Here is a 12,502-nt window from a genome sequence, read left to right as displayed (position 1 = left end):
TTTTTGCTACATTCTTTGCGTTCAGTAGAATATATATATGAAATTAAAATCATAGTACTGACGTGTAAAGTAACAGCAATCATGCATATCCTTTCATTAAGATAAAAGGTGAAAAGAAGAGGCACACAAATCATAAGTAGAAAAATACATCATGCAATTTTTGTTATTGTTATTATCACATTTTAGCATTGATCATGTCTAGCAATGAGAGAAGGGCATCGTATGAAAGATCTTTGTGGCATCTTCCCAGATATTCTTCAAGATTAAATTGAAACCTCGTTAATTAGGCTAATCGAATAAATAAATGTGATCACTGGAGAATAAACACATTTCCCCAAGTCGTCTTGAGCTAGTTGAGAAGAAATTTGGTTTTCAACTTTAAATATCCAGAAGGACTAATTCATACTTTAGATTTTTCTCCCTTTGTTGGTGTTTCACCATCTTCAATTATGTAACTGCTCTCTTGTTTGTTATTTTTGAATGAAAAATTAGTACAAATATTTATAATTAAGAAAATAAAATAAAAACAAATGAAATAATTTTTCCACAAATTAAAATAAATTTTAGAAAAATTAATATTAGAAAATTTCTACAAATTAACTTATTAATTAATTAGATTATAGAAAAATTTATTTTATCATTCTTTCTTATTTTATTTTCTTCCTTTATAAGTACTTGTGAAAAAGTACTTATCTAAACATATGAATTCTCTAGTGGTAAGCCATCTTCTACTTGTATCTTCTCTCCATGTGGCTCCCAAAAACTTTAAAAAGGTAAATTAAAGCTGATATGGTGCAGCCATGTTTGAAAGTTGGTACAATTAATTTCTTTTTTCACATTTCTCTCTCTTTAATAATATATCTCAATCACTTCCTTGTTGTGTCTGCATATGCACCGAAACCCTATATATTGCACACCCTCTTGCATTGGCTTCTTCATCTTCTCAACACAACACAAATCACTACTTAGATAAATGGCCCTCTCATTACGTATCCACTTCTTTGTTGCACTTTCTCTCCTTGCTTGCTCTACCAATGCACAACTTTCTACCGACTTCTATGATAAAACTTGTCCTAACCTTCAAAGCATTGTGAGAAATGCAATGGAAAAAGCTATCAATGGAGAAGCTCGCCTTGGAGCCTCTATACTTCGATTGTTCTTCCACGATTGTTTCGTGAATGTAAGACCACAACTTCTTACTCTTTCTTTATTATTAGTTGTAAATTATTAAAAAAAAAACGTGTGAATATTCTTATTAATGAGTTTCATTTGTGATTTTTTTTTGTAATTTTTTTTAATAAATTTTAACTAATATTTGTTTTAGAAATACTGAGTTAGATTTTACCATTTAAACTTGTATAAATAATTAAGATTAAATTGAAGTATTTATGTGTATTTTATGTATTTAAGGTTAAGGTTACTTCTTCTAACAAAATTTCACACGTTTTAGGTTAATTTTATAGTTTTCTTCGAAAGAGCCAAAAAGAATTACATTTAGTACTGAAACTTTTTGAATATGCCGTGCAATTATGTTTTTTTTTATAATTATTATAATTATCATATCATTGATATGAATTATTTATTGATTCAATTGATAACTAATTTTTATTAGAAGACTTGATTGATTATTTTTAGTAATTTATCTTTTTAATTAATTACATTTCTTTTATTCATAGGACTAAAATTTAATATTTTTTTTAAAAGGATTTTGATATCACTAAAATTAATAATTTATTGCAAATCTTATATAATTCATGTGAAATAATTAATTATTGATGCAAATTTCACCGAAGGAAGGAAAGCAATAAGTAGTAGGAAAATATATGTTTTTTTTTTATAAAATGAATTAATATCACGGTATACAATTATTTTAGTTAGGTCTTGACTTATGGAGATAGATATCAACATTAACATCTTAATTAGTTTTATTTCTTTGTAATTAAAATTTCAGGGTTGCGATGCATCAATCTTATTGGATGACACTGGCACCTTCGTCGGTGAGAAAAATGCAGTGCCTAACCAAAATTCAGCGAGGGGTTTCGAAGTGATTGATACCATTAAAACCATCGTTGAATCTGCTTGCAATGGCACTGTCTCTTGTGCAGATATTCTTGCACTTGCAGCAAGAGATGGGGTAGTTCTGGTGAGCCATCTTTTCCTCCTTTATTTTGACCCATTAATTTCATTTTTATTTGTCACTGTCTTCTACAGAATATATTATTATATACATTTGGCAGTGACTATATGGTAATTAAGTAATTACATAAGAAAAACATATGAAAAAAATAATAATTAAGTCATTCTCAGAAGCATATAGCTATTCTAAGTTGATGTTTATTTTTAACCTAACATGTGCATTTTGGCATGGGATTATTTTCAAACCATGTTCCCCACTTTCGGTTTTTACTTTTTCCCTCACACGTAATTGATCACCATGTCAACTCTTGTAATTTAGCGGGGTCCCCGTCCTTTGCACAAAGAAACTATATCACACAAAACAATAATAAAAGATAAAGAAATAATAAAATAAAAACCATATATATATAATCAAATTCTGGTGTCAGCCTTGTCTCATTATTCTCGAGAAAAAGAGCACTCATTATCTTCCCTTTTAAAAACCTGAAAAACACAAGTACCCTCAAACCTTTGTCTCGTGCTGTGTTTTCCATTTTTCGCTTTCACTCCCCACTTCCTGTCTCAATAATTCACCATCATTCAGTGTATGTTTGGTTTTTCTCTGGAGTGATTTAAGCATGTCTTTGATTAATTTGTGTTGGATCTTCCGTGTTCAAATGTTAATTAACCTAATTTTTTAGTTAAATATATTATATGTTTGATTCTTTGTTAAAGAATTGATCTTGGGTCCAAAAATTATTTTTTAAGTTAAATAGTTTTTGTATTGGATCAAAATTTATATTAATTTTTAAGATACAAAGTTCCAAATATAAATCACGACATCTCAAAATCGATTTTAACAAAATCTAAAATCAATTTAATTAAATATTAATTTTGAAAATATACTCATTCACACATACAAAAAATTACATTGAAAAGCTTACTCTAGTGATCTTTAAGTTTTGAAAACAATTAGTCTTTGAGTATCGATCAATTGAAAATACCTTTTCTACAAATGAAAAAAATTACATTGAAATATTAATTAATTAGTGTGATTTTAAGCAAATGTTAACCTATTTAGTTAATAATTTTGAATTGAAATAACTTTTGTGTTAGATAAAAACATTTACACTAAATATTAGTATAAAGACTCTCAATCACTTCAAAATCAATGTCATTCAAAATCAATTTTACCATTATTCATCTAGTATGTGTTTAAATCGGTGGTAAGTTAAACTATTCATGATTTTTATAACTTTTATGATAAACTTGCCGTGATTTTATACTCATCATAGTTTTCTACGATGAAACCAAACACACTACTAATAGTACTCATTTTGGCAGCTTGGAGGGCCCTCATGGGCAGTACCTCTAGGTAGAAGAGATGCAAGAACAGCAAGCCAGAGTGCAGCCAACAACGAAATCCCTTCTCCATTCTCTGACCTTCCCACACTCACTTCCATGTTCGCCGCCAAAGGCCTAAGCGCACGTGACCTCACCGTGCTCTCCGGCGGCCACACCATAGGGCAAGCCCAATGCCAGTTCTTCAGAACTCGCATATATAACAATAACAATAACAACAACAACAATAACAATATTGATGCCGACTTTGCGGCATCAAGAAGGGCCATTTGCCCTCCCTTTGGTGGGGACTCCAATTTGTCCCCTATGGAATCCCTCACTCCAAATCACTTCGACAACTACTACTACTCAGAGATTGTGGCTAACCGTGGCCTTCTCGACTCGGATCAAGTGCTTCTTAGTGACCCTTTGGTCACGACTTATAGTACCAATAATGCTGCTTTTTTCACTGACTTTGCTGATGCTATGGTTAAGATGAGCAACATCAGTCCTCTCACTGGGACTAGTGGAGAAATCAGAAAAAATTGCAGGCTTGTCAATTGATCGATCATGCATGCATGCACGTTCTTTTTCATTTTCTCTTTAATTATTGTCACTTTTTTTTTTCTCTGTTCGCATGTGGGGCTAATAACAGGGGATGTTAGCATTCGAATAAATGGTTTATGAGATATTTTTGAATGGAAAGAAGCACGTTGATTTAGTTAGTGTTATTCTTCCATCAAAATTAGAATTTTATCTTAGTAACATGTGTTAATATGCAATGAAAATATTTTTGTGCATATTACGTACTAAGGTAAAATTTTAATCCTCATAAACGAACAATAACAACAATATATATTTATGATATTGCATGTAATAAAGTTTTGTCTCTTTTGAATTTATGTGAGGCATAAATTACAAGGTCTAGGTCGTAAAGTATGACTAGATCTTGGACATATTGGCAATTGTAATGTTGTTAGTGACTTTTTCCTTTGTTAATTTGAATGGTTCAAGTTGGATTCAAATTCTGTCACCGAATTAAAGGGAAAAGGAAATGAGGGGACTTGGTTTGGTTTGCTACTTTTTTTATGCATCGCAACGTCGTTATCTGCTATGGTACTGCTGCATTATTTTATATATACCGCAGAGCAACTTTTTAAACATAGATACGATAAAAGTTGAAAGTTACAAAATATATAGTTTTCAATTCGTACGGTATATAAAAAAATAATGAAGTTTTTCATTCGTACCTTGTTGACTTCATACGATTCATCAATGCATGTGTATTTTAGTGCGTTTCATATATATACACTAGGTATGATCCAAATGCATGATAAAATATAAGTTAATGTTACATATGTTTAGACATATATTAAGAGTTGATGTTAGATTTAAAACTGATTTTGAGTTTGAAGTAATTTTAAATAACTTTCATATTAGATTAAAAAAATTATAAAATTTTATTGATTAATATTTTAGTTTGTGCAATGCAAATACTAAATATTTTAAAGTTATAATTGAATATGTAAATTATACTATATTTAAATTTTACAATAAATAAATACTTTATATATATATATATATATATATATATATATATATATATATATATATATATAAACTCTTATAAAGAATATGGGTGTGGTATGCACTCTTGACCTATGCCAGTTTTTATTTTTTAACATATTTTTAGTTTTCATTTTCAATTTAATTAAGTAGTAAGGAAATAATGGAAAAAAATTATATTTGTGTGTGGACAATTATTAAGAGCAGCCTGCATGATAAGAATAGAAATATAGAATCCTAAACCCTAAAATATAATTCGAGTGTTGTTCGTCTTGATGAATAATGAGGGAGGAGTGGGTGCAGGTATCCTTATCTAGATCGCACATTTTGATAGAGAGTTTTCGTAATATATTGATGATGGTGAACTTTGATACTTTATGTACAAATGCCTCTTTCTGCCTTTCTTTTACAATATATGCCTCAAATAGAATAATTTGTGAAGGATATATATAGTATCTATATATGTGATGAGTAATGATATACGGTGATTATTCTTTGTACACACTTTCATATGGATGATGCTATATATATAAATGCTTTTACACTTTTGATTAATTATAAATTATTTTAAATGTGATTTTTAAACTAATTATTTTACAATTTAATTAATAAATTTTTTGACAAATCATAATTAGACTATAGTGTAAAAACCTTTATATGGTCGTTACACTCTAATTAAGTTCATGTTTTTATAATTATAAGATATGGTTTAATTATCACAATGATTTGGGATGTGTTTAAACAAACTTTTTTATAAATATTTCTGTAGAAAAATAAAGAAGGTAATTATTTTAAAAATTAAGATTAATTTAAATATAAGTTGATTTGTAAAAACTTTATCATATTAACTTCTTTTAAAAAAATTGTTTTTAATTTATAGAGAAACTGTTATTAGTTTATGCTTTTAGTTCTTTATCTTATTTTTTAAATTTGTTAATTTTTAATTTTTAAATATTTATTTTGGTCATTTATTTTTTAAATTTGAGTCAATATAATTATTTTAATTTTTTTTTATTGATTCATGATTTTAAATTCGTCACATTATATCATTAAATGCAATTAAAGTTTGAATTAAAAGTGTAATATATATGGTAAAAATTAAAAATTTTAAAAGGTCTAGTTTCATATATTTTTTATTTGTTCATAAGATATATTTTTCATATAATTTTTACTTAAAATTCTTTTAAATTCAAATGTAGATTATTTTTCAAAAAATTTATATGGGTCAATCTAATGTTACAAATTTTATGGCTTGAATCAATCAAAAATTGATTTAACATTGTGTTGCAAAATTAAAAATGATCATTACTTTAAAATGACCAAATTGATCTAAATATAAAAAAAGGATTAAATTGAACATTTTAATCATCACTATAACATAAAAGACTTTTAGTGGCATTCGATATTGTTTTTATTGACAATAAAAATGATTATAAAATATTTTACTAACATTTTCACATTAGTTATTGCATGTTGTGTCATTAGTACAAAAGAGGTAATTTACGTCTGTTATTTTAAACTTTTTACGTTAGAAAAAAGTCTGACATTAACGCGGAGATCCGACGTAAAAAAGTTGTAAACAAAAAAAAACATAAGAAGTGCAAGCAGAACAGCCTGTTCTGCTTGGAGAACAGGTCGTTCTGCTTGATAGAACAACCCAGAAGAAAAGGCTAACAACCCAAACAAATAGAACAACCAAAAGATCGAATAGAACAAATAACCATAATAGCAATGCGAAGCAAAAAGGTGCTAGCGAAACCTTGATTCATACTTGAGCTGCAACAGTGTGTGAACGAGTAACAAAGAGTTTACCCCATACTACAGAAGACAAAAAAAAAATCATCAACAAAGGAGAGGGAGAGGGTTTATACAGAGAAGAATCTAGAAAAGTGATGAGATCCGAGTGAGTGTGTGCGTGCGTGTGCCTCTCATGCACTCTTCTTATCGCTTTCGCTACTTTTTTTTTACGTCAAACTTGGTAGGGTCCGACGTAAAATGTAAAACTTACGTCGGTTGTATGTTGTGTCCGACGTAGAGTTTACATTTTACGTTGGACCCTACCAGGTCCGATGTAAAAAAGTTCACAAAATTTAAAAAATGCCACCACATCTTTTTTACGTCGATTTTTGTTATGTCTGATGAGAAAGAGGTGACGTAAAAGACTTATTTTCCATTAGTGTGTCGATAAAACATTTATCAACAATTATTCTACATGTTGGTAAAGACCCTTATAAAGATTGAAAAAATGTATGAGTTTTTGTGATATTTTTTACTAACTTTTATAATAGCCACTAATATTGGTTTTTAAAATGTTTAACCTATTTACTAACTTTTTACTATTACCTCTAAAATTTTAAAAAGGATTCCTAGCTTTTATACTCTCCACTTGTATACTTTTTAATTGTCTTATTGATATGTGAGACTTGAATTTTTTTCAATGTACCCTTTTACATCGAACACTATTGAATTTTGTACGTGAATAAATGATGGGTAATCCTTTTAATGATCTGGGATAGGTGAGAATTGGATTTTTTTTAATACACTTTCTTACGTTCAATACTATTGCATGAATTTGGTGCATGTGTCAATGATGAATGACCTTTTTTAGAGTGAATATAAGATAATTCTTATACCATTTTAAAATAGTGAGTTATATACCTAATTCAACCCTACAAAACTAATTTGTAAGGTGAAGATTGTTCTCTACTTACATAATCTTTAATTGTTTTATCTATTATCAATATGAGACTTGGATTTTCTTATTGAAATGAATTAAAAGTTATCTTTATTTTTTTACTAACCATTTTCAATAACTATTTTTATAAAAATATTTTTAATGACTATTATTTATTAGCCATTAATATTTTTATTAGATAATTAGAGACAATTAATTTGTTGTCATTAAATCATTATTGCTAATAATAAATTTTGATGTAGTGAATAGATAAAGGATAGAAATAAATCTAAAAAATAAGATATAAGTCCAAAAAATATAATTTACCCAAAAATTTATTTTATTTTCTCATTATATTACTTTTAAAAGTTCTTATATAGAAAAAATTTATTTATTTCAATATATTAAAAAGTCTCATTAGGAATCGAAACTTCTAAAAGAAAAGCTTAAAAATTGAAGTTAAGAATGCTTTATAAATATTTTGTCTCTTAACTCATTGAAGCGCTACTCCAAAACAAAATTATAACAATAAATCAAATATTAAAGCGGATAATACTTTATCATGAAAATTGTTTGAATTTTTTAAAACAAAAACACCAATAACTATGTATGCTTAGAATAATAAGCTAGATGGTTCTTTTTTCAACCGACTAGCCTTCCATCTTATGACCTACCAACATCTTAGAATGGGTCAACCCATTTATAAGTACAATGAATTACTTCTTCCCTGCCAGATTGAAAGTGGATTGAATTAAAAATTAATTCATTTTACCATTCTTATCCCTTAATATTTTTTTTAAGTAATTAAGACAAGTAACGATATGTATTATTTAATTTTCTCGTTAATATTTTGAAAATAATTAATATTTATTTCTATTTAGATTTAGGGAACTACATATATTAGAAGTATCTTTTTCCCCCGCTTTTGTGCACACTTCAAGCACTTTAGCTAGTGTTTGTTCAGTTTTATTTTTTATTCAAACAAATTTGAAGAAAAACTATTAAAAAAATCAAAGAAATTATATATATATATAGAGAGAGAATAGTGATATTGAGGTAAATTTTGAAAATGTCATGCCATATCCTTCTATCCTTTAGAGCTAATCAATATGGGAGAAAAAATAGGTTAATTTATAGATTTTTTTAAAGCTAAAATTATCATACAATTGTACCAAAAACCCTTAAAAATTTAGATGGATACTATAGTTAGTAACATATTATAATTTACAATTTAGGTTTATTTGAGAATCACGAGTATAAACTTGGTTTGTCCAAGTTGTGAGTAGTATAGGAATGAAGTATCGATACATCGCAATCATTAATTTAATTTCAATAATAATATATAGTGATCAACCTAAAATTATTGTTGAGTTCATCAAAGTTTTCACAGATAACGATAAGAATGTCGTCCATCTAGGTTTGTTTTTTTACTTGATATTCCATTGTCTAAGATTGCGTTAATCTCTACAATTTCTAATAATTAAGCATGTATATTAGTATTTTATGGTCTATGTTTCATGTATTTTGCCTTGGATGCGAATCTTCAACAAAAGTGGGTCATCCAAGGATTTTTGTTTTGGATTAAGGATATAATCGAACTAGTTGTGAGGAAATGACAGATGTCAGTGTTCGAAGCTATTTGCATGAGATTTGGTGTTGATTAGCGACAACATTATTCAGTTTGACATATTAAATTAATATGCAAACCCTAAACCCAATAACAATAAACTAGTGATTCATATTTTCTATGGAATTAGCGCCATAATGATGACATAATCCTAGCTAAGCAATTGTGATGGGATCAGTGTCAAATTACTAACAAAACAATCTAAAATTTTATTCAACTTCACGACACTTCGTCAGTTACCTACGGTATCGCAACTAACAATATAAAATCTATAAATATATTAATAATACATTCTGTTTAACATATTGTATTATATTATATAAATAAAATATAAACAGATACAGTGCCGAGTACGTCATACTCTTTATCTAAATATTAAAATTTAAACAAGTTCATAAAATTATGAATTCTCCAATTATATTTAGCGTTAAATACTTCTCAACTTCTAACACGTGTATTTATAATGTGCTTCAAACATTTTTGTTGTTGTTACTAACTCAGTAACTCGCATCTTAAATAAGTAGAAAGGAAATAGACAGGAGTTACTTTTAGTGTTGTCATCAATAAGTGATATAAATTAATAAGATTGTCTATGAAGAAATATATAGTTGTGAAAAATAAAATAAAATTGTATATATATCAATGCTTAAGATTGGATTTAAACAATCGAGTGTTTGACTTTTTATAATATTTTTATACCATCAATTAATTAAAAATTATTCTAGATATAATTTTTAAAGTAATTATCATAAATAAATAAAAAACAACATTCTGAATCATCTAGCAAGGTGAATATATTATTGAATGATGAAAATTTTACATTATTAACATATTCTACTTAAAATCTATAAGAAAAACAATTTTAACTATCCACTTACTTGGAGGGATAAACTTATATCCTCTCACACTTTTATCTAGCGCCGTTTCACATTATATATTTTAGCTTTTAATTAGAGATATATATTTAAATTAATTTTTTAAAATACTGTATAAATTATGTTCATGCAAAAATAATAATAATAATAATCATGTTGGATCAAGTATCTCTCAAAACCATAATCAATTTAGGCATGATTGGAGAAGTTTATTAAACTTAATAACTCAATATCATACTTAGTGACTTGTTTCATTTTCAACTTGGGTGCTTTATTTTTTAGCTCTCATTATTAAAGTATAATAATTATTAAAATGACTAAAAGATTCCATTTTGATTTCATATATTTTATTTCTGATTGAGGAGTTTTCCACATTGCCAACGCCTAGTGCTGCTTTGCTTGCTTTTGTTATCACGTCCTTAATTAGGTTGCGTCTTTAATTTGTATTTCTTGTTTGTCTGTGTTAAATTTCACATTCATGAATATTGTGATATCTTCATTCATTCATGTTTTTCTCCTTTACCTTATCACTCTCCCAAAATAGTTAACATGTGGTAATAAATTATATATATATATATTTATTGTTTTCATTGACGACTCTTTAAATTAAATTAGTTTATCAAAACTCGATCATAGTTGATTTGGACATCAAATTCTGAAAAATTAAACTCGATGAGTTGATATCTCATACGATGACTCGATTCATCTTTAACTTGTGCTTTGTTGCTTATACCTTACTAGCTAAGAGCAAATATAATTTCTTAATGTCCAATAAAACAAAATCTTATCCCATAATATGATGTCATTTAAGTTGTTTTTATGTATTGCCTAAGTCTCAATGGTGTCTTGATGCTTTCTTGTCTTTGTGCTTTTCATGTCATGTCTCATAGTTGCAGTGTGTTTGTGTTGGCATTCAACTTCTAAAAACGCACTTTAAAATTAAAGAAATTCTCCCTTTTATTTCTATATTTTTTACTTTGAAAAATAGGAAATGCTGTTTGCGTTGTTTCGAATGCTTTTCCAAACATGTCTTTAGTTTCCATCCATTCTGTTTTCTGTCTTTGTACATCTTACTCATGTCATCATGTTATCTTCACTCATTTATGCTTTAACTATTACATTCAATCTTCCAAAAGTTAACACATTTGATAAAATTAAAAAAATTATTTATTCTTGTCAAGTTACTAGATCATCATATTAGGCTAGAGTCAATGTTTTTAAAAGCATATTGATGATGGTTGACATTAATTTAAAATTTAAATGTTTAACTGTGATTAAATTGTGTTAGTGGAAATAATTTTTATTTTAATATTATATAAAATTTTAAGTTATAAAATAATATATAATCACCAGAAATCAGGATTTATTTTACGGATATAGTTATCACTAAATTTTACCATCAATAATTTAATGATGCCTCATTCATTGGTCTTGTGTTTCTTGTTTTTTAACCCTTGTCCATCTTATTCATGTATCATATTCCCACCTTTCATTTGTGGGGTTTAACGTCCTTAATTAAGGTCTTTGCACTTCCGATTTTATAACTGTTTTTGGGTCTTTATTCATCTCTATTTGTACGTCATTGTATTATCTTTATTGAGACTTTGGGATGGTAATGGGGGTATGGTTTTTATTTTTATTTTTATTTATTTCTGTCTTTCTTCTCATACATTGTACATATTTTTGTTTTTATATTTAGTGGGTATAAAATTTATGTCCTCATTTCTGTATCTATCATATACTTGTCTAAACATTAGTTAAATATTATTTTTAAAAAATATATTAAAAAAATAAGAATTTTGACATAAAATAATAATTATAAAATTATATTAATTAAACTTTATTTAACATAAATTAAAAATAGAATAAAAATTATATAAATGTTAAGTAAAATTTAAATAAATATAAGAATTTAAAACGGATACAAATATAAGTACAATATAAATATGTATATATTCATTTTTATCTCTATATCTAATTTAATTAATAAGATATTATTAGTACCCATATCCATATATATTTGGTCAAACTAAATATTTTTTTGTCGAAAATTGAGATAAGTTCAAACATTATCTATAAATATAAATTTACTTGTAATCTTTATTGATATTACTCACATTTATATAGTCATTCTTTAAAGAAAAAAAAACAGTAAACGGATATTTAATAACATTATTTGCTCATAAAAAATTATACTACTTTATATATTAATACTATAATTTAAAGAAAAATAGGACCATTGTAAAAATATTGAGTAACAAGTTCTTCGTTATTTTTATTCACGTACATTGTTCTTTTGCCTGA

The 12,502-nt window shown here is 26.9% G+C and overlaps 1 protein-coding gene across 1 annotated transcript; it reads left to right on the top strand.

The window, feature by feature from the left end:
• Window positions 1–814: 814 nt before the first annotated feature.
• Window positions 815–4,481, top strand: LOC109816509 (peroxidase P7). The gene is made up of 3 exons (XM_020381552.3): window positions 815–1,180; window positions 1,952–2,143; window positions 3,460–4,481. The coding sequence occupies exons 1-3, from the start codon at window positions 974–976 to the stop codon at window positions 4,018–4,020; spliced, it is 960 nt and encodes a 319-aa protein (XP_020237141.1). The 5' UTR covers window positions 815–973; the 3' UTR covers window positions 4,021–4,481.
• The last annotated feature ends 8,021 nt before the right edge of the window (window positions 4,482–12,502 follow it).

Source organism: Cajanus cajan, chromosome 10 (assembly GCF_000230855.2).
Source record: "Cajanus cajan strain Asha chromosome 10, NIPB_CcT2T_4, whole genome shotgun sequence".
Taxonomy (NCBI): Eukaryota; Viridiplantae; Streptophyta; class Magnoliopsida; order Fabales; family Fabaceae; genus Cajanus; species Cajanus cajan.
Note: the sequence above shows the minus strand (reverse complement) of the source record. Positions and strands in the feature narration are given on the sequence as shown.